Source organism: Canis lupus, chromosome 15 (genome assembly GCF_003254725.2).
Source record: "Canis lupus dingo isolate Sandy chromosome 15, ASM325472v2, whole genome shotgun sequence".
Lineage (NCBI taxonomy): Eukaryota > Metazoa > Chordata > Mammalia > Carnivora > Canidae > Canis > Canis lupus.
Genome location: NC_064257.1, coordinates 7,013,359 through 7,040,468, shown reverse-complemented (window position 1 = coordinate 7,040,468; position 27,110 = coordinate 7,013,359). Strand labels below are relative to the sequence as shown.

At 38.9% G+C, this 27,110-nt stretch overlaps 2 protein-coding genes and 1 long non-coding RNA gene across 16 annotated transcripts in view; 1 reads left to right on the top strand and 2 right to left on the bottom strand.

Moving 5' to 3' along the window:
- ZMYM6 (zinc finger MYM-type containing 6) overlaps positions 1–25,316 on the bottom strand; it is a 41,317-nt gene extending 16,001 nt beyond the window's left edge. For 2 of the 14 annotated variants that reach the window (XM_025419975.3, XM_025419977.3), the window contains exons 1-12: positions 24,841–25,069; positions 22,938–23,104; positions 13,724–13,808; positions 12,774–13,023; positions 9,359–9,533; positions 9,069–9,260; positions 6,420–6,570; positions 5,886–6,001; positions 4,769–5,086; positions 4,440–4,590; positions 2,456–2,628; positions 1,204–1,351 (exon numbers count right to left, since the gene is read on the bottom strand). In XM_025419975.3, coding sequence (XP_025275760.3) covers positions 1,204–1,351; positions 2,456–2,628; positions 4,440–4,590; positions 4,769–5,086; positions 5,886–6,001; positions 6,420–6,570; positions 9,069–9,260; positions 9,359–9,533; positions 12,774–13,023; positions 13,724–13,808; positions 22,938–23,030 — 1,852 coding nt within the window. In that variant the 5' untranslated portion in view covers positions 23,031–23,104; positions 24,841–25,069. Of the gene's footprint in view, positions 1–1,203; positions 1,352–2,455; positions 2,629–4,439; positions 4,591–4,768; positions 5,087–5,885; positions 6,002–6,419; positions 6,571–9,068; positions 9,261–9,358; positions 9,534–10,714; positions 12,724–12,773; positions 13,024–13,723; positions 13,809–19,281; positions 19,301–20,349; positions 20,369–20,773; positions 20,815–22,937; positions 23,105–24,840; positions 25,070–25,176 lie in introns of those variants that run through there. The other 12 variants (XM_025419973.3, XM_025419972.3, XM_025419974.3 and 9 more) reach the window with 12 other exon arrangements.
- On the bottom strand, positions 24,311–25,314 carry LOC112642211 (accumulation-associated protein-like). Its single transcript, XM_049094547.1, has 2 exons — positions 25,297–25,314; positions 24,311–24,892 (listed from the first exon to the last, which is right to left on the bottom strand). The coding sequence occupies exons 1-2, from the start codon at positions 25,312–25,314 to the stop codon at positions 24,311–24,313; spliced, it is 600 nt and encodes a 199-aa protein (XP_048950504.1).
- Positions 25,317–25,337: 21 nt separating the features above from the next.
- Positions 25,338–27,085, top strand: LOC118350689 (uncharacterized). Its single transcript, XR_007402269.1, has 3 exons — positions 25,338–25,472; positions 25,934–26,048; positions 26,724–27,085. It is a non-coding gene; the product is annotated as an uncharacterized LOC118350689 (long non-coding RNA).
- Positions 27,086–27,110: the final 25 nt, after the last annotated feature.

Sequence of the window (27,110 nt, the reverse complement as noted above, 5' to 3'; positions counted from 1 at the left end):
ACTAAAGTTTTCAAGGAGCAGTGCAAATATCTAACTCTATATAATGTTACAGAATATATCTTTCTATATAAAGAGTGATTCTGGTCAGATTAACATTCATTAGGACTTAGAGACAGGCTGGTTCTCTAAAATTATAAAATTCAAATGCTATTTAACAGGTAAAAATATAGGCATTAGCTTCAGAATCAACTGGCCTTTTCTATTAGTGAATATTAAAACTCCTCTACCTAAGCTTGCTTCAAATAAAAATTTAACATGACAATTTTTATAAATAAGTTGGTGAGGCACCTGTTCATCTGCTAGTTTTCTGTCAACCCATTTTATAAAATGAAAATTCTTCCTGACTGGTCTTAGGGAATGGATGAAGACATAAAAGCCTGGCACGTGGCATATGTGATTAAGGTGGTGATCAACAGGATTGCAAAGGCGGACAAGGGCCAGACTGCAAGGACAAAGCACATGGATTCTGTGAATTCAACAGCACTCCAGGCTTTGATCAGAGAGCATAATACCAAATGTTTTGAACCTAACTCAGAGAATACTACTTCAAGGAGCTACTTTAAGAACATGCCACATATATATCTATTCATCTGGATATTTTGACCATATTAGCTGTCCTACTTGCAAAATTATTTTACTCTTAGCCAAAAAAAAACTTTGCTACCTATGAAGAACTGGTCTACTTTATTTTTCTGATATAATTAATGTGTTGGTTTTTTATTCCTTGGCTACAAGCAAGCTCCGGATCAAATCTGATGCCAGTCACAGCAACTATATTATACTTCTATCCTCTCCCTTTGTTTGCCCTGATTTTCTAGTTTATTAACTTAAACTAATTAAGTTTAATTACACATATCCCTTAGTGGAAGTTATTTATGTATAGATATATTCAAGTAAAAGCAATCAAATCTAATTTTCCTATAAAATTAGTGCTTATCCATGGTATGTTTGATTATGACAGCAAAAAAGCATCAGGATTGACTAAAGGGCAATCTTTAAGAATTCTTATAGGAAAAAAAAAGAAATCTTATAGGAAAATTTTTTTTTTAATTTTTTATTGGTGTTCTTATAGGAAAATTTAAGAAAATCCAGGCTATCTGGATCCAGTAAAATTTTGTTTTTATTGTATTATTTACAACTATGTGTGCCAATTGTATATCCTAGCACTGACATAAAGATCCTGTTAGTCAAGTTTAATTTTACCTTTATTTTGTGAAAGAGGATCATTCATAATTTGCCAATGACAGAACTCCAAGACGCAAAATAAGTTACAAAAATGTTTGATGTTTCCTCGCCATTTGATGGACTCACTTAGCTTACCCTGTCGTTTACAGCCATCGCACTTGGCCATCTGAGAAAGAAATGTAAGACAGGATAGACTTAAGACCACAAAATAATGCAAAGAAAACATTAATCATAAAACTAGAAGGCACTATCAAAACAGGATGCATAAGTCAGATGAAATCACAAAACATAAGGATTAAAATAATGTGGTTAAAATTAGATATACTTAATTATTTGTTGCACATAGATGCCCTCAATCTATAGAATATAAAAATTGATCTCCCATTTTCAAAATTACTGATGAAGGAATCTAAAGATAGGTTCTACTTTTAAGAGGTTAAAAAGCAGCACAATGTAGTAGAAAGAATATGCAGTTTGGAGTTATAAAGACATTGATTTATTGATTTATTCAAGAAATATCTAATTAGGTATCCTTTGTCTTGAGTATTGAGATAGTTTCCTGGTCATATAATTATGATAAAGACATATTTCTCCACCAAAATGATTACGCTTTAGGGGGTAGGTAGAAAAATAAACATGATTTCACTGGAGTGTTACAGGTGCTGTCTAGCTATCACCCACCAGGTGCATTATTTCTCCTCCCTGGATCTTGCTCTTTTTCCTTATTTATAAACTGGTAGTAATACCTCTAAGGATCGTAGTAAGGATTAAATAAAATAACACTTATGAAGCACTGGATGTGTGTTAATGCTTCAATTAATTGTAGCTTTCACAGTCTTTCAAAAAAGTAATTTCTTTTACAATGAGTGGGTAAGGAGGTCAGAGTCATCTGATCTATGAAGTGAGAACAAGGTCTGACTTTTAATTCATCAGAGTAACCTTCTGAATGAGAGAGCCACTTAAGGCAACATAACTATGTAAGGTTCTAAGTTGAAAGAACTCAGTTATAAATAAGGTCAATATGCCTCAAGAGAAAGCCAAATATAAAAATAAAACGAACATATGCTCAAACAACAGCAAAATCTCCAGAAATCCTATACTCTTTACCCCCAAAGTTTCATATTTATATTCAACTGAATTTTGCTTTAGGAGCCCATAATTTATTTTACCCAGTTCCAAACACTAAATTTTACTTCACATGATCCAAAACATATTTTAAGAAAATAATTTGTACTAACTTCAGAAAGCCAAAGAGGTAGATTACATTTACCTGATAAAATAAAACTGTAAATTTGGACATGCAATCTTCACAACAAAACTCTTCTAACTTGCCCTCCAATCGATTTTCGACCAAATTAGGGGATGTCTGTGAGCAGTAACTGCACATCTTACAGTAATTTCCCCATCGTTCTCCAAAGTCACGGGCAGAGAGGAATTTGCAAACTGAGAACCAAAATGGATGAAAGGAAGAAACATCAAACTTACATTAACCTGAAGGAGGTAAAGTGAGTTTCCACAGTCTCAGGTACCAACTTAGCTAATTTCTAAATACTTGACATAATTATTTGCTTCTAGAATAGGAGCAAGGATAGTCTCTATATTCACAAAACAAAATTGTAGCACCTTTTAAATACACTTTAAATATTAGGCCATCTATTTTCAGAAACATCAGCGATCTAAAAGTTTCTTAAGCCAAGAAGCAGTAATTGCTTAAGCACCCTCTTTACAAGGGGGTACAAGAACAGAAAGATCTCTCAAGTCATTGCTAAACTTATGAAGAGGTTGGTTTGTTTTTTTTTTTTTTTAAGATTTTATTCATTTATTCATGAGAGACACAGAGAGAGACAGAGAGAGACAGAGAGAGGCAGAGACACAGGCAAAGGGAGAAGCAGGCCCCACGCAAGGAGCCCGACGTGGGCCTTGATCCTGGGTCTCCAGGATCACGCCCTGGGCTGAAGGCAGGCGCTAAACCACTGAGCCAGGGATCCCTGGGTAGCGCAGCGGTTTAGCGCCTGCCTTTGGCCCAGGGTGCGATCCTGGAGACCCGGGATCGAATCCCACGTCGGGCTCCTGGTGCATGGAGCCTGATTCTCCCACTGCCTGTGTCTCTGCCTCTCTCTCTCTCACTGTGTGCCTATCATAAGTAAATAAAAAATTTTTTAAAAATAATATCTTGGGATCCCTGGGTGGTGCAGCGGTTTGGCGCCTGCCTTTGGCCGGGGGCGCGATCCTGGAGACCTGGGATCGAATCCCACATCGGGCTCCCGGTGCATGGAGCCTGCTTCTCCCTCTGCCTGTGTCTCTGCCTCTCTCTCTCTCTCTGTGACTATCATAAATAAATAAATAAAAATTAAAAAAAAAATAAAAATAAAAATCTTTAAAAAAATAAAATAAAATAAACCACTGAGCCACCTGAGCTGCCCTGAAGAGGTTTTTTTAACTCTATACTAATACCATTGACCTAATTATCTTTCAAAAGTCTTTGAATTTTAAAGCAATTTCTTTAAAATTACTGTAATTTAAAAAAATCACCACAAGCCAATCATGATCACAAATATATTACAATATTTAACATTTTTTTTCAGGGCACGTGGCCCAGTCAGTTGAGAATCCAACTCTTAAAAAAAAAAAAAAAAAAAGGGAGGGGAGAGAGAGAGAATCCAACTCTTGGTTTCGGCTCAGGCTATGATCTCAGGGTCGTAAGATCAAGCCCCACGTCAGGCTCCGTGCCCTGAATGCAGTCTGCTTAAGACTCGCTCACTCGCTCACCCCTCCTCACGTGTTCTCTCTCTCTAAAATAAATAAATCTTTAAAATATTATTAAAACTTTTTTAATATTTAAATTAAAACTTTTTAACTTTATTAAAACTTTTTTTAATATTTAAATTAAAACTTTTCAACTTTATTAAAAGTTTTTTTAATATTTAAATTAAAACTTTTTTAACAATATTAAAACTTTTTTTCAAGTTTTCCTTTATTGAGATTATTATAATATTTAGAAGTATAGACTTTAAAGTGACTTATGTATAAAAATAAGTAAAAAGTAAAAAAAAAAGTGAATTAAGCATCAACTCAAGAAAAAAGCCTCAAATTACACATAAAATAAAATTACTTGAAAATTAATTATAGATTAATAGCCCAACTCAGCACGAATTACTTTATAAAACCTGCATGCTAAAAAAAAAAAAAAAAAAAAAAACAAATAAAAAAACCTGCATGCTCTGTGGATAAACTGAATTGCTTGCTTTCTTTACCTTCACTACAAAATGGCTTATCAACCCCTGAGAATCGGACGGTCTCCTTTATAATTTTCTGCAGTTTGCAGTAGTCACACATTGCCATAACTTTATTTTTCTTTTTGTATTCATCAGAGCAATTCTTGCCACAAAACAGAAACATTTTACCCTGCAGAGAAAAAAAGAAAAAACAAAAAACCAATCAGTCAGTGAGATAGAATTAAACAGTTGCTTATCTTTATGAAATCATTCTCCTCATTTCAAAGCAAATTGACTGTCAAAGAGGAAAAGACAAATGTTTCTGATGGATACATCTATATTCCATCCCTTTCAAGATTTCTCTTTACCTTGTAGAAAAGGAGTTCTGGTTTTGTGGCAAACAGATGGCAACAGTGCTGACACTTGAGTTTAACAAGTGTCCGGGCTACCACAACTTGCTGAGATGGGGCAGCAAGAGGCCGGAAACTGGCTGTGGCAGAGGCAGAGCTGCTGATGGAGCCAGGGGGACCGGAAGCAGGACCAGAAGCAGAACCAGAACCAGAACCAACAGAGGTGTTACCTCCTGCAGCTGACACTGCTGACCCAGACGGTGGGTTTACAACCACTTGACCCTGAGATGGGGCCCCCGCTGAAGAGTTTGTTCCTTTTGGCTTATTAAATACATTCTGGAAGAACACAAATAAGACAAAAGTTTTAGCGACTGAGAAGTAATGTGACTTGGGTAATTTTCATTTTCTCGTTTTAATAAATTAATGTCCCCACAAATATTTCCTAAACGCTTTATAAAGTAGTTCAAAGAAAGAGTTTAAATGGCAAACTTGCAGAATAGAGGGACTAAGAAACACATTAAAAGATTAAGGATTGGAATTTGGGCTTCCCAAACACCTCTAATACAGGGTTCTGATAAATTAGAGCAGACCTCTTCTTTCCCCCAAAATACCTCTCCATTGGCACTTCCATCACCAACCAGCCTTTGATGGCCAGGAAGAGCACAGAGGCCACCAGGAGTCTTTTTCACCCCGGAGCCAGGAACACTGTATCAGGCATCTTGTCACCCCAGAGGGTCACTAAACTCTATTTCAGAGAATGAGGAACAAATGGGACAAGTAAATGGAGGCCTCCTCCATGCCAGGAGTCATGTATTTGGCCCAGGATGAGAGGAAGGGACACATGAGCACCTATCTGAACCCTATCTTAGTTTCTATCCTTTTGAAAGGCAGAGAACCAAGGGCAAGAGTGGGAGGGAGGGTAGTTTAGCTAAGGACCCTCGACAAGGAAGATAGTACTGAAGTTCAATGCCCGGCTGGGACGTTTTGCAGAAATGACTTCTGGGACCAGAGTTGAAGAGGTTTTTTTCTAAGTTAAATATAATCTTTTGTAAATATGGACCTTCAGCACTCAATACACTGCCATAGACCAATGCCTAAGAGAACCTCAGGGGTTAAATACTCCCTTAGATCATACCTGGAAAGCCACCACACAACTGGAGCTGCAGAAGCTATATATAGTTCCATTGGACATGGCTAGGTGATACTGAGGGATTGCTGAGGTTTTACAACTATGACATGAAACCTGGACACCTTGGTAACAAAAAATAAAAACCAATGAATAAGCTACATAGATGAACAAATAACCCAAAAGTGTATTAGAAGGATTAAAAAATACTCAGTAATATACAAAACCAGAATCAAGGAACTTTAATCTGTGCTGACTTCAACTAATCACAGTGAAGTCCTACTTAATACAAAAAATTGGAATTTACAAGTTTTTCCTTTTTTTTTTTTTTGTCTTTCTTTTCACACAAAAACTACAAAATAAATACCTCAGCCAAGAAAAATCCGTGAAAAACTATTTTCACTTAAAAATGAGTTCTTTGAAAGTAAACCTTGGGTCTCAATTGAACTGCATAAATTCAGTTTATAACAAAAAGAAAGAAAACCAGCTATGTTGTTCTTCAATAGTTACTAAATCTATAAATTTATCAAATTTAAATATTACCTGAAGAAATAACTGTCTTAACTCTGTAAGCAGATAAGCAATTAATAGAGCAGAAAAGCTCGTTTTTTCCTGAGTCATTGGTAGTCTCAATCATTTCAGCTGAGGGCCTCAATGATTTCCCCAAGGCATATGGAGGAGTTTGGGCTGAATTCTATCAAGAAAATAAAATAACATTTAGATATCTAGCACAAACATACAAGTTGTTAAAGAAAAAAGAAAAGCTACCTACAAAGACTGCCTTTAGTTGAAATATTTGAACATGACTATAAGGCCATTCTAAGTATAGATTATTCTGGAAGTTGGAATGTGGGAAAAATAAGTTCTTTCAGACAATAACAAAGTGTAAATTGAAGAAAATTAGTAACTATTCATATATTATTAACAACAACAAAACACATTAAAAGTAATGGGTTTTTTTTTTTAACATTCAAGTTTATTTTTTTTTATAAATTTTTATTTATTTATGATAGTCACACAGAGAGAGGGAGAGAGAGGCAGAGACACAGGCAGAGGGAGAAGCAGGCTCCATGCACCGGGAGCCCGACGTGGGATTCGATCCCGGGTCTCCAGGATCGTGCCCTGGGCCAAAGGCAGGCGCCAAACCGCTGCGCCACCCAGGGATCCCGTAATGGGTTTTTAAGTGCATTCGTAATGCACTTTTCTCATTACAAATAAAGATGACCAGATGATACATGAACCAACAGACCATTCTCAGTAGATCCTTGACATCAATCTAGATCATCTATCACCTTTAAGGTTACTTAACCAGTAAGACTCTTTAGCAAGAGGAAATAGAAATGATGTTCAATGTATATTAGGAGATCTTACAGAACTACCTGTTTTTCAAGCTGAGTTCACAACAGAATCTGCCTGTAACTTTACTCATGTTTTTAAAAACTATAATAATGATGGCTACCATTTATATAAATTACCAATATTATTATTTATTCAGTGCTCACCACGAGCTAGGTCCTACACTAAATAACTTATATATAATCATAGAATCCTTTCAACAACATAGTGAGATACTTTTAAAAATTATATTAACCAAAAGTTTAAATTAATTTTAATTCAATTAACAAATAAACAGAAAAGCGGGAGATTAAACATTTCATCTCACTCCAAAGTTCCAGGCTAACCATTACACTATTTTGCCATGGACACAACAAAAAGTCTTTTGATAAGAAGTTATATAGGGTAGGTATTTACCCCAAAGATACAAACATAGTGATCCAAAGGGGCACCTACACCTAATGTTTATTAGCAGCAAGGTTCACAACAGCCAAACTATGGAAAGAGGCTAGGTGTTCATTGACAGATGAATGGATAAAGATATGGGGTATATATACAATGGAATAGTACTCAGCCATCAAAAAAATTAAATCTTGCCATTTGCAAAGATGTGGATGGAACTAGAAGGTATTATGGTAAGTCAGAGAAAGAGAATTATCATATGATCTCACTCATATGTGGAATTTAAGAAACAACACAGAGGATCATAGAGAAAGGGAGGGAAAAATAAAACAAGACAGAAGAAGAGGGAGACAAACCTTAAGAGACTCTTAATCACAGGAAACAAACTGAGGGTGGCTGGAGGGGGTGGGGGGGACGGGGTAATGGGGTGACAGGCATGAAGGAGGGCATGTGATGTAATGAGCAGTGGGTGTTATATAAGACTGATGAATCACTGAGCTCTATGATTGAAACTAATACTACACCATGTTAATTGAATTTAATTTTAAAAAAGAGGTTATATGGAGAATTAAGTAGTAGGAAAATACAAATTGTGAAGTTTCACTAAATAATCTTCCTGGTAAAAGAGGAACATCATTTATGCAGTTGACAGAGTATAATACCAGCAACAAAATAAGGAATAGACCTGATTTTTGGATCATGCATATAAAAATAACATGGATTTTATTTCTCATGAAAACAGTAACCTAACTGCCAAAAGTAGTAATTCCTAGAAAAGGGAAACTTTTCAAAGATAAATGTCCACTAACAAGTGCTCAGAGGAATTAAAAATAAACTTGCTAAACTGAAAAAAAAAATTATCATTTATACCTTTTTTTAGAAAAGTAACTTCTTAAAGATTTCAAATCATTCTGCAATAATTAACCCAAATTGATCTATTTAGTAACCAAATGAATCTGTTCATTATAAAAAATAAAAATTAGCTAACGTAGTCTAATAAGGCATGTTGCCAAATTCATTCTAAAACACATTAAAAAAATAATAAAAATTTAAAAAAAATAAAACACATTAAAATATACTTTTTTCTAAAAGGAAAAAAATTCACTGATTTTATCACCTATAACTGTTTGGTCATAGTTTATTTACAATAACATGAGGCTTTCTTCACTTCTCAGTATATCATAAAATATTTCCAACTCCTAGCAAAACATGAAATTCCATCTGCGAATTCCTGATCACGAAGGAAACCTTAAAACACGATCTGGTTCACCTGTATCATCTCACTGCCACAATCCACACTTACACCACCAGAATCTATCCCACTTTTCTACAGGGGAACTCATACACCAAGATCAACTGACGGGAAGAGTTTACTTGTTTATTCTGTGTTTCATCCCTGCAGGGCCACCCTGGAAGGAGCGAGCCTAACTATATGTGACAGATGGATCTTCATACCTGCTTATACGCTGTGACACTTGTGGAACTAAAAACCTTCTGGGACTGGCATGGGCCAGAGCTACTATAGCAGTAGCTACCACAGTTCTCGCAACAGTTCATGGTGAGATTGTTGGTGGAGTGAAATTTTGAAAAACAGGCATCACTACAAAGACCATGCACCACATTTTGATATTTAACTTCAAATCGAATCTAGGAAATAAAAACACATATACATCCAAAATCAGTAAAGCCAATTAAAAATCTCGGATCTTTGAGCAGAAGCCCAATAAACGTACAATGTGACTTACATCAGCATTCTTTTGACACATACTGCACTTGGTTGAAATGCTATTGGTATATATGGTGACAACAGGTTTTTTCTTTAGCTCATAAGAAGACAGACATGATTGGCTGCAGAAATCTTTGCTAGGAGAAGAATTTTCAAGTCGGGTTGTGATCACATCCTTTGGATTTAAAATGTCTCTAAAAATAAATAACAAAGGCAAAATGAAATGTGTTCTTCATCACTGTAATTTCTTCCTCTCTCTGAGCTAAAATAACTACATTTACTAAGGGCAGCTACTGCTTAGGAGAAAACAGCTGGCTCGGGATAAGGCATATGGAAACCTAAGTTTGGTGATTAGTTCTGTTACTTAGCTGAGTGACAATGAGTGAGGTAATTACTCTCTCAATTTCTCATGTATAACATGGGCTTATGATACCTAATTTACAGATGTATTAAGGGAAAATTATATTTAAAATATATCCAGCCAGATGTTCATGATGTCCGTGAGAAAAATAGGGAGGCTTCCAGCCCCAACCAAGTTTCATCCACCAGAGCCAATGGAGCAAGTGGCCATCCCACAACTCCAGACCACAAAGCACTTGTCCTATTACTAGCCAGCAGCTGCTAAGATAGAAACATGATTGAGACAAGGAATGACATGTTTTGGGTTCTTTTAATTGAGAAGCAAGATTTGGGAAACAGATGAACTACCAAAGATTAATATTTTTAAAATTATCATGATATATAAAACTTAACTGTAACTGAAGAGAGCAAAGAAACATAACCAAAGAGCTATAAAGGTTTGGTAGCAGAGGACAGATGGACTTAAGAATAAAACAGAGAGAATACAAATAATCGAGTCATTCTCTAAGACTCTTCAAGTTATTCTGTAAGAGTTCATGACTATAAAAAGCACTGACAGTAAAAACAAAGATTAAGTATTGCCATTTTTCTGACCAGTATAAAAAAACTATAGGAAATGGCCATCAATTAGAAGCACTAGTACAGGCCACAAAGAATATAATGGCAATAATATTATATACAGTTGTACGTATTGAGTAATTACTACGTACCACACCTTGTTCTCTTTATTCAAATTAACCAACTTTTCACAAAAATTCTGCAAGGTAAGTATTATTATAATTGCCCTTTTACAGATGAGGAGATCAAATCAGAAAGGTTAAAGAGTTTGTCAAGGTTACACAGCTGGTAAGCAGTGAAGCCAGAATATAAACTCTAGGCAGTCTAATTCCACAGTCCATGGACTTAATCCACTATCCTGCCTCCCATCCTGTGCCTTTATTATACAGAGCTGTTCCACAGTAAACTATGAAAGAATAACAATAACAACGAAGTACTTTAATTTTCTAAAACTCACCTAACCTTAAAAATAGGACAGTGAATCTTGGAAACCAAGTGGATATGCTTACACACGGATGAAGTTATTAATTTTGAAAAGTGATTTTTCTACTAAAAACAAAGCAATAAAGAATGTTATTTAATAATGTGAATCTGCCAGTGGTATAATATACACATACATAAACCAATGAGAATGACTTTTTAATGGAAATCTGTGCACATAAATATAAATGCATTCTAAAACCTTATACATCCAAATGAAACTTACACCTTAACAGTTATCTTAAAAAACACACACATGTCCAAAATCCATGGCTCCAACTTTCTTCTAATTTCTCTTTTATTTTTTTTTTAAGATTTATTTATTTATGATAGACATAGAGAGAGAGAGAGAGAGGCAAAGACACAGGAGAACGGAGAAGCAGGCCCATGCCGGGAGCCTGACGTGGGACTCGATCCCGGGACTCCAGGATCGCGCCCTGGGCCAAAGGCAGACGCTAAACCGCTGAGCCACCCAGGGATCCCCTAATTTCTCTTTTATTTACAAGAATTCTAGGAACAACTTTTCAATGTGAGAGTCAAATATCACATTTAAGTGTATGACTCAGTTGAACTGTCTATGATAGTCAACTGATAAAGGCATCAAGCAACTTTTGGCAATTTGCAAGAACCAAACCCATGGTATAAACAGATTTGTCACCTAAATCGGTCTACAGGAATGGTTCATAGGCTCTGAATGCAATGCCAAATCAAAAGATAAAAAAAATTTTTTGAGTAAGAGCAGCACTGTGGTAAAACGTCCCTGATGAGAGTGACTATTTTTAAGAGAATAATATGCATTTGGATGTATAAGTTGTGCTACATTCTTTAAATTTTAATTCATTTTATTTTGATATTTGATATCTTGAAACAGAGTATCTAAAAACAGAAAACTAATTTTACCCTTCCAGATCAGTTTCATGAGAATGTATAGAAGAGTTTAAGTAAGATATTAGGAGAACATTTTAGAACAAAACTAAATTTGAAAATATTTATGTAAAATATTTTTAAATTTTTCTTTTTTTAGTTGGAGATTTCCATTTTAACAGGATCACTTTTAGATATGTAAGGCCAACACCCAAGCAGATAAAAAAAAAAAAACTGTCATATATCTCCAAAGACAAAAGAGGGGCCTATAAATTCTATGTTAACATACATAATGATACCAATTTTATTATTAAAAGTAATAGGATCCTACTTATCAAGCATTTGCTATGTCCTAAGCCCTGGGCTAATAACACTGTTTCATTAAAATCTAAGTAGATACTATTGACCAATGAAGAAACTGAGGCCTAGAAAAGTTAAATATAGACCCAATGTCAAGGACCATTAATCTAAGGGATAGAGTCATGATCTAAACCAAGCTCTTAACTTTTATCATTTTACATTAATGACTACTGACTGACAACACAATGCATTCCTAGAACTATACTAACACAGGAATAGGCAAAACATGCCAAATTTTTCACACATACTAAGGTAGAGAAAGAAGTTTATGATATGGCTTTGTTGCTATTTCTTCCTTTCTCTGCACCTACATGTGACAGTAAGCAACAATAACCTCCCACAAAAACTCACAAAGATGTTTCAGAAATAAACACATTATTTTTGTAACCACTTAGTGTTTTATCTCCTAAAGAATTAAATAACTTATATACTATTTTATTCTACTTCAGTGACTTTCAAGATAATAAATAATTGTGAATGGTTGTCTACAATTACAGGATATATGAGTGGTCCTACAATTCCCACAAATGGTTTGTTATTTCTTTCCACAGTAAAATTTAAACTTAAAGAGATAGAAAACTGGTTTAGATGACACTTTTAACACCAAGTCTTATTTCATGTTACAAAGCTTGAGATTTTGCAAATTTCTCAATTAGCTAAAAAGCTATTTCCATAGAAACATGCTGAAGAGATTTAAAGTAGCAACAGCATCTTTGGTTTTTGTTTGTTTTTTTAACAACAGCATATTTGAACTAAACTACATACACATTAAAAAAGTAAAGTAAAAAGGGATGTAATTAAGAATTTTATACTTTGAACAGTTTGTGCAGGTTTTCTTGGGAGGAGGTGGTATGCAGACCCGTGAAGAATATCCAGTGATGCACCGCGTGGAGCAAAAGAGCTGAGTAGATCCGGTCTTATGATATGCAGTTTGCCCTTTATAAAGCATTTTTTTACAACCAGAACAAAAAACCTGAATAGCTACGGCTGGAACCGAAGGAAGCAAAATGTTTGGGCCAGATGATGCAAGAGAAAACTGAAAGCCTGGGGTCAATTGTTGGGCTATAAATACAAAATAAGGGGGGAAAAACAGTTTTAGTATCAATACAAACACATATACATTCTCCATTTTTTAGGGCAAATTCTCAGTCTTAAAATCCAATATCCATGAAGTAACAAGCACTCAAAAACACGGGGTTTCACACTGGATGTTATACTGTATATTGGCAAATGGAATTTAAATAAAATTTTTTAAAAGAACAAAAAAATAAAACAGAGGGTTTCAAACTTTTTTAACAATAACTCAAGGTTAGAACTATATTTCACATTATAACCCAGGAGAAACATACATTTGTGTGTATGTTTATGTGTGTAAAATTTAATCATTCAAACAGTAGTTTCATGAAATAATGTTTTCTTACTACATGCATGACACTCTAATATAATCTTATTCTACTTCCACCTTTTGTTTCTTTATATACATATAACATATATATTTTAAAATTTTGTGTAGATAATCTCTACATCCATTGTGGACTCAAACTCAACCCCGAGATCAAGAGTCACACGCTCCACCAACTGAGCAGCTAGGTGACCCTCTATTCCACTTTTTAAAGTGTCAATCAAGACCAGCTACCCAGTTTAAAAAGCACTGCTTTATCTTAAGGAATAAACGATATACGAGGAGGCACTTTCCCTCAATTCTACTAGCCAAAATATAACAATACTAATCATAATTAACTTATACAGTTATATTTCTTACCAAGTGGACTATCACCAACTGAAAACACGGCACTTATTTTCAGTTCACTTTCTTGAGTTTTCAGCTTTGGGTCATGTCCATACTCCTTAAGGAAAAAAAGAAATAAATACAGTGTTAGTATCTAAATAAGCCAGAAATTCAAGCAAAAAAATAATCCTGTCATATCTCTTCTACATTCTAATCATAATCACCTTCACAAATACTTCAAAAGTCAAAACTTACAAGTTGTTATACTAGACTTAATCCTTACAAAAAGAACCTTTCAGAACTGGAAGATCTTTCATGACAATTTTAACTACTTTTTTTTTTTTTAAGATTTTATTCATAAGACAGAGAGAGAGAGAGAGAGAGGCAGAGACACAGGCAGAGGGAGAAGCAGGCTCCATGCCGGGAGCCCGATGTGGGACTTGATCCTGGGTCTCCAGGATCACAACCTGGGCTGAAGGCAGACGCTCAACCACTGAGCCACCCAGGGATCCCCTTGTAACCACTTTTCAAATGTAATCTCATATATAGGAGCCACACACAGCTATTTCAATGTTGAGCGCTACCCTTTTTTTAGGCTGTGTTTATAAGGAAGCAATAAATAAAATTAAATCTGAATGACTTAGAGACTGGATCCAATTAGTAATTTTAACCAACAGATTCACAAACTGTCATATCTATTAATGGCAGAAAAGACAAGATTTTCAATGCAATCTGTTCATTATACATAAAATCATCAGAGCCTAAATCAGATTTATCCTAATTACATTCTTTAAAATGCTTTAAGATAAAATATAATCATAAAACAAAATTTTAAAAATACATATATCTATTTTGAAAATGACTGTTCGGGATCCCTGGGTGGCGCAGCGGTTTAGCGCCTGCCTTTGGACCAGGGCGCGATCCTGGAGACCCGGGATCGAATCCCACGTCGGGCTCCCGGCATGGAGCCTGCTTCTCCCTCTGCCTGTGTCTCTGCCTCTCTCTCTGTGTGACTATCATAAATAAATAAAAAATTTAAAAAAAAAGAAAAAGACTGTTCTTTATTCTGAGATGACAACCATCCCTTTTTTTTTTTGGTGTTAAAATACATATTTCAAAATAAAGTTTAAAAAAAGTCTTTTCTGAAATAATGGTGATAATAAATAATAGTTGTATTTTTAACATCCCTATACTTAGCAAAATAAATGACTGATAGGTCAGCTCCCAAAGTTACTTTTGAAATTTCTTTGGACTATTACATGCCAAAGACTAGGAACCACTCCATTAATTTACCACTTCTCACGGTGTACTATATAGCACCAAACGAGCTGCTGCGGCCAGTCAGGCAGGAACTATGATCCCTTCTTTATTGACAAGCGAAGTGATTTAAAGATTGATGGTTCAGTAATCTGGCCAAGGTCACAGAGACATGAAGTATACAGAGGGGAATCAAACCCAGGTCTATTCCAAAACCCATGCTATCTCCCTCATAGATGTATAAATATAATGTTTAAAAAATTCTACAGGAGCATTTGCGTGGCACAATCAGCTAAGCATTGGACTCTTGGTTTCAGCTCAGGGTCATGAGATCAAGTCCTGCATCGAGCTCGCACTCAGCAGGCAGTTGGCTTAGGGTGCTCTCTACTCCTGTCTGCCCCTCTCCCTCCTCCCCGCCCCTCATGTGCACGTGCTCTCTTTTTCTCTCTCATAAATAATTGTTTTAAAAAATTACTATAATGAATTCAAACCATGGCCCTCCCTGGAAAAGAAGTTCCCCAGCTGTAGTCTCCCATTTCCTTTCACTCATAGCACCTGTCACAACACGCCATTTCCTATTTGGGTGATCATTTGTTATGTCTAACACCTTTCTTCTTTTCCTCATGCACACAAGACTGAAAGGACCATGCCCAATAAGGACAGGGACCATATCTGTTTTCCCACGTCTGGACACTCAACACCTGGCACAGTCAACATAACCTAACAAAGGAGGCTATGGGTTCTGACAGCAGTCAGAAACAAACGTTATCTTGGCTCAAACAAGATATTTAATCTCTTCTAATTTCAACTTCCTTGTCTATAAAATATATTATCTAACCCACAAGCCCATTATGAGGGGATAAATGATTTAATATAAATGCAGTCTGAAAAAAAAATAAAATAAAAAAAAAAAATAAAAAAATAAAAAAAATAAATGCAGTCTGTAGCATGGTACCTTACAGATAAATCAAAAGTTAAGCATGATTTACAACAAAAAAATCCTAGCTTTTAATATTATTTTTATAATTATGGCACTTAATAAATATTCGTTGAGTGAATGATTCCTCATGGAAGTTCTTAAACATTATACTCAAATAACAATGTTTATCTATTGGCACTTACAAAAAGAAGAGGAATTTACACCCTCCTTCAACTTACCAAAAAGAACACCTAAGAATATAAAACTACTTTACCTTATCATTAATTCAATCTCTGATGTTTTTCTAATATTGGCTAAATCTCCCATCAGTTCCTTTTGATTCACAAAGTAATTGTTCCAACCCTTCACCACTAGTAAGTCAACCCTGCAAATTTCCTGCTCCCTGATATTTCAATTTCACCAAGAAAAAAAGAAACTAGAAATCCCTCAATCTCTGATTCCACCTTCACCATGCCTATAAATTGATCAGCAAACTGTCCTCTTATAAGAAAAAGCAACCTTCTTAACCATGACTAAAAGTGCTTGCATTTGGGGACCCTCTCCCTTCTTTCAGCAAGCCATACCGTTGGTGTGTTATCTCCAGCTTCTCACCACCTCCATGTCAGTTTTTTCTCCTCTCTGCTTATAAGGAACCTATTTCCTAAGGAACTGCTACCCTCTTCTCTTTCCAACCAGCCAGAGAAAAAGCTCCTGATTATTTTTCTACTTCCTTCGATTCCCTCCCTAGCCCAATGCTGTCAGGCTACTGCTTCAACTGAAATGGGTTATTTTATTTTATTTTATTTTATTTATATAATTAAGTAATCTCTATCTCCAATATGGAGCTCGAACTCACAACCCTAAGATCAAGACTCACATGCTCTTCCAACTGAGCCAGTCACTCCCCCAACTGAAACTGTTGTAAAATTAGTCAATCACCTTGCAGCTACTTAACGCAATAAACATTTTTAGGTTTTATCTTACAAGGCTTCTCAGATATATCTGACACTGTCAATGATTCCATTTCATTGTCTTCTGGTTCTTATACTTCATTTCATTACTTATGTCTTCATATCCTTCATTGATCTTTTATATTCAGCCCTAAAGTCAATGGTTCCAAAATTCAAGGGCATCTGAAGCCCTTTAAAGGTCCGGTTAAGACATAAATTGTTGGGCTTCAACCCCAGAGTTTCTAACTCAGTAGGTATGGAGCAGGGTCCAAGAATATAAATTTCTAACAAATTTTCAGGTAATGCTGAGGCTGCTGATTGGGGGGACCACCTTGAAGCCACTTTCTATTTTTAAAGATTTTATTTATTTCTTTATTCATGAGAGACAGAGAGAGAGGCAAAGACACAGGCAGAGGGAGAAGCAGGCTCCATGCAGGGAGCCCGACGCGGGACTAGATCCCAGAACTCCAAGATCACACCCTGAGCCAATGGCAGGTGCTAAACAGCTGAGCCACCCAGGGATCCCACACTTTTTCTTTCTTTTTTTTTTTTTTAAGATTTTATTTCTTTATTCGTTAGAGACAGAGAGAGAAGCAGAGACACCGGCAGAGAGAGAAGCAGGCTCCTCACAGGACCCCAGAATCATGCCCTGAGCCAAAGGCAGAAACTCAACCTCCTGAGCCACCCAGCCATCCCCTGAAGCCACTGTGAAGCCCTAAATTAATCCATTTCCCAGCTTTCTACCTTGAGCTCTTCTCTCTACTTTTGTTTCCTGAATGATCTCATCCACATTCATAACTTCAACTATCACCTATATAGGATTACCAGATTTAGCAAATAAAAATATAAAAGCTTAGCAAAATTTGAATTTCAGATAAACAACACTTTCTTAGTGTAAGTATGTCCTAAGTATTGCATGTAACCTACTCATATTTTAAAAAAAAATTACTGGGATCCCTGGGTGGCGCAGCGGTTTAGCGCCTGCCTTTGGCCCAGGGCGCGATTCTGGAGACCCGGGATCGAATCCCACGTCGGGCTCCCGGTGCATGGAGCCTGCTTCTCTCTCTGCCTGTGTCTCTGCCTCTCTCTCTCTCTCTCTCTCTGACTACCATAAATAAAAAAAAAAAAAAAAATTACTGCTAAAGGGCGTCTGGGTGGTGCAGTTGGTTAGAAACTCTTGGTTTCTGGTCAGATTGTGATCTTGGGTCATGAGATCGAGCCCTGAGTTGGGCTCTGTGTTCAGTGTGGAGTCAGCTTGGGACTGTCTCCCTTTCCTTCTGCCCCTCCCCCATACTCACATTTTCTCTTGCTCTCTCAACTAAATAAATAAATCTTCAAAAAAAAAATCACTTAACTTGATAGTCAAATTTCCTGGGCATTCTATATTTTATCTAACACTAAACCTACAGATAGATTAACTTTCGTATCTAAATACTATATCCAGGGGATCCCTCGGTGGCTCAGCGGTTTGGCACCTGCCTTCGGCCCAGGGCGTGATCCTAGAGTCCCAGGATCGAGTCCCATGTCAGGTTCCCTGTGTGGAGCCTGCTTCTCCCTCTGCCTGTGTCTGTGCCTCTCTCTCTCTGTGTTTCTCATAAATAAATAAATAAAATCTTAAAAAAAAAAAAAACTATTCTCTTCTCTTTTGTGTTGAAATACTCAACCACTAAACCTACCACAATCTCTCACCTCTCCATGACTTGGCACACAACTCAAGTGCCACCTGCCCCACGAAGACTTCCCTTCCTCTCTAGACTTAAGGATTCCTTTTCCTATGCTCCCAATGCACCCTATACATTTCCTGTTACAGTAACTACATAATACTGTGACTTTGTATCTGTACAGAGATGGCACAAAGCAACAGAAAGAATACAAGTTTGACCCCAGTGCCTATTCCAGCTGTTACTGCCTTTGAATTTGGTAAATTACCAACCTCTCCTTTCCTCATTTCTCTCATTTGTTGTTTTTTTTTTTTTTTTTTTCAGTTCCCTCATTTCTATAATGGGGTAAAGATACTTGCCTCATATGGTTGTAGAATTTAAATGAGAATGCATAAAACATGCTTAGCATAGCTTTTGATGAGATGCACTCAATAACTAATTATCTCTTCTTCCTATATCTCTTACACTATCAATTCCCTTGAGAGCAGAGGTCCTGTCTTTCCATCTTTGTAGCTCTTCTGAGAACAAAATAACCAACACAACTTAGACGCAGTATCTGGGTTAAGGGTTTGGGATCTTGAACCAGACTGCCTGCATTCAAACCCTCACTCAACCACTGAATGAGTTGTGTGACTTTTAACAAATGACTATCTGTGGCTCAGCATCTTCATGTGTAAAGCAAGAAGAGTAACAGTATTTAACTCCTAGGGTCATGTGCATCAAATGGATTAATATAGCTAAACTACTTAAAACAATGTTGAACAAGAGCTATGAAATTTATGATAAGCAGCAATAAAAACTCACTGAATAAATGACAGCTCAAATATAATTTTAAATCCAGAAGACGGGATCCCTGGGTGGCGCAGCGGTTTGGCGCCTGCCTTTGGCCCAGGGCGCGATCCTGGAGACCCGGGATCGAATCCCACGTCGGGCTCCCGGTGCATGGAGCCTGCTTCTCCCTCTGCCTGTGTCTCTGCCTCTCTCTCTCTCTCTCTCTCTCTGTGACTATCATAAATAAATAAAAATTTAAAAAAAAAAAAAATAAAAAAAATAAATAAATCCAGAAGACTCTTAATAGAGGTATTCCCCACTTTTCAAAAGCTTGCGTAATGCCACTTCACTTTTACAAAAGATTTACATATTATTAGCACCTGTTTTCGCTAACCAAAAAAAAAAACTGAAGATTTTTGCTTTTATGAGAAAAGGCAAAAAGCGAAAATAGCCTTCAGCTTTGTTTTGTAGCATGCAGTTATAGAGGCAGCCTGAATCCTGAGAAGGAAGAAGTGAGAGCAGCACCACCAAGCTCCTTTCCCAGGAAGCACATTCAGTACCTCAGCATCAACCACCTCAGCTGCTATAGCTCTGAACTATGTGAGCATCAAAGCTTTATCTAGATTTATTTTGTGCATGTCAGTAAGATAGGTCCTAAGGCATCACAAAAGCCTAATCTAGGAATGCTCAAAACTTTTTCCATAATAAATTAGTGGTAATCATTTCTTTTTTTTTTTTTTAAGATTTATTTCTTTATTCCTGATAGACAGAGAGACAGAGACACAGGCAGAGGGAGAAGCAGGCTCCATGCCGGGAGCCCGACACAGGACTTGATCCCGGGACTCCAGGATCGTGCCCTGGGCGAAAGGCAGGCGCTAAACCGCTGAACCACCCAGGGATCCCCAATCATTTCATTTTAACACCATTGCAACCTACAAAATTCTCCTAGGAACATTACTTTCAGTAGTGGTGGGGCAGCAGGAGAAGGCTGCATATCAAAAAATATTAAGTATTACAAAGAGAACTGAGTTGGTCCCTATCTACTTAAATTTAAAATGTAAAAAAAAAAAAAAAAAATTAAAATGTAAGCTGTTGGGGTACCTGAGTGGCTCAGCCAGTTAAGCACCCAACTTGATTTTGGCTCAGGTTATGATCTCAGGGTCTTGGGCTCTGCATTCAGCAGGGAGTCTGCCTGTCCCTCTCCCCCTGCTCTGCCCCCTGCTCTCTCTTTCTCTAAGATAAATAAAATCTTTAAAAAAAAAAAAGAAAAAAGTAAGCTGTTAGGCAGATTTTCATTATCACAATTTTGGCATTCAGAAAGAACATTCAACTCATAGCACAATATTTGTTAAATTTATATACTACAGACAAGGCATAATGAAAGAAAACTTGGATCTGGAATTTTTAAAAACTGGTTTTGTATCCCAACTTTGCCTTGGGACCTTAGTGAAGCCCCTTCTTTCTTCAGGCCCAGTTTCTTCATCATGAAATAAAGGCTCTTTTATTCCAGTTATCAAGCATGTACCTTGTGCCAGTCATTGCACTAGGAATCGAGGCTTCCAGACTCTGTATGAAAACAAAATTCATTGACCTGGAGATGCCACAGCAAAAGTGAAAGCAGTGATTTTTTTTTTATACAAAAAAAAAAAAAAAAAAAAAAAGATTAATTCTACCAGAGTGACCAGTATGCTATGTCTTAAAGAGGAGACAAATTTTTGCCACACTGCCTAGTTCAGAATACCACAGGCAGAAGAAATGGCATGTGCAAAGGTGAGGAAACAAAACTCAACAGAATATGACTTCGAATAAAATGCAGATAGTTTGCAGGTAAACAGATTCAAAAAGGTGAGAAGGATGACCAATGATACTGAAGACAGAAACAAAGGCTGGAAACATAGATAGTTTGGAGGTTACACTACAAAGTTCATGCTTCATCATGCATGAGGAGGCTGGGTCTTTAAAGGTAGTGATGGCATCAGATCTGTGGAGGTACAATAGCATCATTACACAGGGTTTTGCTGGGGATAGTGACTGAAGGTAAAGGGATGAGTAGGAAGTTGTTATAAAAGTTAAAATGAGAAAAAATGACATAGGAACGAAAAGGCAGAGACAGTAAAAAAAAAAAAAAATACTTCAAAGGTAGAATCCAAAAAACTTGGCACACAAATGGTTACTTCTGGAAGAAGAGTAAGAATTTAGTATCTAGGGGGAAAATAAATGTCATGGATGCCACGCCTCATCCCCACCCCACATTCTATACACAGTGTCTCAGATGCCTTCTCAGCACAGCACTCTAGGGAGACAAAATCTGTTTGGCATCCCTGTTCTGGAATAACATTGCCTTTGAGATGGGATGAGAAATAAAATATTAGCATTATTATTTATTATTGTTATTATAATTCATATTTTTAATATCATTGATTTGCTTATGCTGTAACTGAAGAGTATCAAGCAAAAGAACTGTGCAAAAACAAAAAACAAAAAAAAAAAAATCATTCTTCACCAAAACAAATAACCAATGTCTTCATACTGATCTCCACAGATTTCCAAGCTGGGTCCCTAAGGGTACCTAGATGATCTTTCTGAGTATGTTTATCTTACTCTCCCACTTAAAATCCTGCAATCTCTTCCCATTGCTCTCTTCCCACGGGGTCTTCCCAGAGAGACCAAAATTCATAAAAAGGTCCTAAAGTCCTGCATGATCTGGCCTCAAACAACCTACAGAGCCTCATTCTAGAAGCAAGATAACAGGCTTTGAAGTCTAACTACCTGGATCTGAATCTACTCTGCCACTTATGAGCTGTGATCCCTGGTAAACTGCTTGACTTCTTTGCACTTTGGTTGCCTCATCTGTAACATGGGGATAATGCAGTTGTGAGAATGGTGCCTGGCATAGTCTAAGCACATATAAATATCAGTAAGTTAATATTTATAATATATGTCTTTATGATAGAATATATACAAGTTGATACATAAATACTACCTATTAGTGTTGTTGTTATGATCAACATTACCGTCATCACCATTTGCATATGTTTTCTGTTCCAAGGCTCACTGGTCTTGCAGTTCTTCAAAAGAACCGTGCAACGTAGGGCATCCCTATATACAGATTGCTCTGTCTGAAACACTCTCCATGCCTTTGCCTAGTCAATTCATTCTTCATAATTCGGCTTTCGCATCCTTCCCTCATGGAAGCCTTCCCTAGCCAACCTCTGCCCCCAACCAAAACTAGGTCAGAGTCCCCATTTTAGGCTTTTCTTGCAGAGCACTTGTCATAGTTTGTAATTATATATATCATTTGATCAATTACTTGTATAATGTCTATCACCCTTACTAACCTATAAGCTCAACGAGGAGAGGGATTAAACTGACTCCTCAGTCTCCTGGAATAGAACGGACCACAGATACAGAATAAAAGGAAACTACTGTCAGATACAAGAGAAATTAAAAAAAAAAAAATGTACCAAGTATAGAAAAATGGTAATACGTAGTACTTTTTACAAAAAGAAATACACAGTTTCTGAGATCTTTTCTCACTTAAAGAGAAATCTGATTTACTCATCTAATGGGGGGAAAAAAGTTTGGGTTGTTTGTTTCAACATACAAGTCAGAAATTGCCTAACTAAAAATCTGAATTCACCAGGTAGAAAAGAATAAAAAAAAAATTTTTTTTTAAATGAAATGCTTACTTGAGCATTGTCAGGTTCTTCTTTAATTTTGTCCAGAAGCTCCTGCTGCGGTGCCATTGCTTTGCCACATTCACCATCCAATGGCTCTTTCATTCTAATTTTTTATGTAAAGGAATTCCCCAGCCTTAAACTAATAGACTTCTTCTTGGTAAAGGGCAGATGGACTCCTAAAATACAACATAAAGCATTGGCACTCGAGTTTATTCTTTTTTTTTTTTTTTTCTCCTTCACATTTATCTATATTAAAAGCTTTGTGTTGAGCACAAGGCTTCAAAGTTGAGCCTTTGAAAAACAACGCTTCTGGGGCCAGGACTAATTCTGTCCTCCCCCATTCCTGCCTTCTGCTCTTTTAATAAGTTATCTTCACATGAGAAAAGTCTTCTGGGGGTGTGGTGGGGGACACCCAGGCAGCTCGATCAGTTAAGCACCCAACTCTTGACTTTTGGTTCAGGTCAATGAACTCAGGATCCTGGGATGGAGCCTCCTGCTCAGACTCCACGGGCTGGGTGCTGGGTGCAGAGCCTGCTTAAGATCAAGAGTCCCTCTCCCTCCACCCGCGCCTCCCACTCCCTCTGTAAAATAAAGAAATGAAATGAAATGAAATGAAATGAAATGAAATGAAATGAAATAAAAAATAAAATAAAATGAAAAATAAAATAAAATGAAATAAATAAAACAAAACAAAACGAAATCAAATGAAATAAAATCAAATGAAATAAATAAAATAAAATAAATAAAATAAAATAATAAAGTAAAATAAAGTAAAATAAAATAAAATAAAATAAAATAAATAAAATAAATAAAATAAAAAATAGAAGGTAAAATAAAACAAGGAAAGTCTTCTGGAAGTAGTCCCCGCGTCCCCAGTAACTTTACAAACACTCTATCAAATGTTGCAGTTCCGTGGGGGTGGGGGGTGAGACCGGCTGGCTGTCCAGGACGAGGGAAGAAGTCATCAAGCACTTGGAGGAGAGGACTCAGAAGCACAGTTTCTGACTGATCAGCTTCTACTTCTCCCAGCGGGGCGCCCAGCACGCTCCCCACCGCCACCCCGAGCTCGGCCTTTCCTGGGGGCCTCCCCAAGGGCCCCGTGTCAGGCCCCAACGACGGCCTAGCTCCAGATGCGGCTCGCAGGTGAACGCCAGAGAGGCCCCTGTCTAAAGCGGTCCTGCCCCTTCTGGGGTCTCGAGGGTCTCCGGGGCCCTGGGATCTCAGGGGTCCAGGGGGCTCCAGGGTCTCAGGGTCTCCGAGGTCTCCGGGTCTGGGGGGGAGGGCGGTTTCCCGGGGTCTCCGGGGTCTCGGGGATCTCTAGGGTATCGGGGGTCCCGGGGTCTCGGGGGTCTCCCGGGTTCCCGGGCGGGGTGTTCGGGGTCTCAGGGGTCTCCCGGGGTCTCGGGGGTCTCCAGGGTCCCGGGGTCTCGGGGGTCTCCGGGGTCCCGGGGTTTCCGGGGTCCCGTAAGTCTCCCAGGGTCTCCGGGGTCTCGGGGGTCTCCCGAGGTCTCCAGGGTCCCGAGGTCTCGGGGTCTCCCGAGGTTTCGGGAGTCTCGGGGTCTCCGGAGTCTCGGGGTCTCAGGGGTCTCCGGGGTCTCGGGGGTCTCCGGGGTCTCGGAAGTCGGGGTCTCCGAGGTCTCGGGGATCTCCGGGGTCTCGGGGGTCTCCCGAGGTCTCCGGGGTCTCGGGGTCTCCCAAGGTCTCGGGGTTCTCCCGAGGTCTCCGGGGTCTCCCGAGGTCTCCGGGGCCCCGAGGTCTCCCAAGGTCTCGGGAGTCTCCGAGGTCTCGGGGGTCTCGGGGTCTCGAGGGTGTCGGGGGTCCCGGGGTCTCCCGGGTCTCGGGGGTCTCGGGGGTCTCCAGGGTCCCCGGCCGTCCAGCCCGAGCCGCAGGGCGCCCCCAGAGCCGTCTTTACCCTCGTCTTTACCGCCGGGCCGGACGTGCAAATGGGCACCAGGCGGGGGAACCTGCGGGGAACGGGAGGACGACTTCGGGCCGCTCGCCACGGTCACGACGACCCCGGGCGCTCATCCCTGCTCCCGGGGCCGCTTCGCTCCGCAAGTGTCGCCCGCGCCGACCAGCCCCGCGCCCGCCGCCGCCGCAGGCAGAGCGGGCAGGGCGGGCAGGGCGGGCGCCCCGCAAGCCCCTGTCACCGCGTCCCCGCCGCGCTCCCGGCGCCGCCCCCGCCCGGGGCCGCCTCGTCACGTGGCGCGCCCGCCGCCCCGCCCCGCCGCGCCGCCGCCGCGCTCACCTTCGGGTCGCCTCCCTGCTCCCGCGGAGCCCCGGCTGGGTCGCGGGGTGGGGTGGGGAGCCGGGGCCCGAACCCACAGCTCCGCGCGCCGGGCACGGGGATGATGCTCTCCTACTGCACTTGTTCCGCCTGGGCCATCGCAACGCAACGCGGGGCCAACCGCGCATGCGCAGCCCTGTCTCCGCCCCTCCTTTTCCCGTCATGCTCTGGGCCTGAGCCGAGGAGATCTTCCCAGGATTCCTCTCTCCTCAGTGATGGCTGACTTCTTAAAGAGACCAAGACCCGAGGATGAAAAGGTAGCAAATAGGCTTTGTGGGGGAGGGGAGGGGGGACAAAACAAAGTTGGGGGCACTGCAAATACTCTGCACAGTTTTGCACAAAGATGGCCTCCTAAGAGAGCGTAAGAATAAATAATGGCTATTTGTTAAGCCAAGGGCTCATGACTCCTTGACCTCCATCAATCCACTTAGTCCTCACTGCAGCCCCAAGAGGTACAAATTTTTATCTCACATATAAATGTAAACAGATTAACTTGGTCCAAGTCAAGATTTGTTGCTTTTTTTTTGTATTCAGAATTATTATTTTTGATTGGTGACTGCTGCATAATATTCTGCGTTATGAATATGCGACAATTAGTCTGCCGTTGATGTACCTTGGAGTTGTTTCTTTCTTTTTTTTTTTTTTTTTGGAGTTGTTTCCAGGTTGCAGTTGACTAGCAATTATGCTGCTGTGACCTTTCCTGCCCCTTGTTGCACAGATGCTGGGTGTAGGCCTTGCTTGTTACGTACGTATGAGACTTAAGGGGATGATGCCAAGCAATTCCGCGCCCCCACCAGCCATCGGTGAGAGACCCAGCTGCCCCATCCTCACCTGTAAGCACCACTGTACATCTTTTCAAGTTTAACCTTTCGGGGGGGGGGGGGGCGAGGGATAGTGGTATCTCATTGTGGAGTTTGTTTCTTTGGATTTGGGGTGATTTGTTTTTTGGCTTTTGGGTTTTTTTTAAGATTTTATTTTTAATTAATCTCTGCCACCAACATGGGGCCCAAAATCAGCACCTGGGTGTCAAGAGTCTCTCTCTTCAATAGCCGAGCCAACCAGGTGCCCCTCATTGTGGTTTTAATGTGGATTTCCCAGATGTCTAATAGGGTTGAGCCATTTTTTTTATGTTTCTCGATACCTGGACATTCTCTTTTATAAAGTGCCTATTTAAGAGTCTCATCCACTTTTGTATGGGGTTGTCTGTCATTTTATTATGGACATTGTCTGTCATTTTATTATGGGGTTGTCTGTCATTTTATTATGGACATTTTATTATGGACATTTTATTATGTATTCTAGATATGAGTCCTTTGTTGAGATAATGTATGCCATGTAAAGATCTTCTCCCACTCAGCAGCCAGCATTTCCACTTGATTACTGGTTGGCGTCTTTAACGAACATAAAAGACCTTTATGGGTGGTGCTTCTTGTGTCCTGTTAAGAAATATTTTCCTACCAACAGTGCTGATTAATTGTTAGGATTGTTATTACTTTGTCCTCATCTAGCTCTGCAATCCACTTGAAGTTGAGTTTTGTGTATGGTGTGAGGTAAGTCAGGTTTCATTTTTTACACGTAAATGTTAAATTGACTAAGAACTATTTTTTTAAAGATCTTATTTATTTATCATGAGAGAGAGAGGCAGAGACACGGGCAGAAGGAGAAGCAGGCTCCATGCAGGAGCCCAACGTGGGACTCCGATCCCAGGACCCCAGGGTCACGCCCTGGGCTGAAGGTGGCGCTAAACCGCTGAGCCACCCGGGCTGCCCGACTAAGAACTATTTTTGAAAGTTTGTCCTTTCCCCTATTGCTCTGCACTGTCACCCTTGCATAAACAAGTTATCTATAAATGTGTGGATTTGTTTCAGGACTATGCAATCTATTCATTTTGTCTC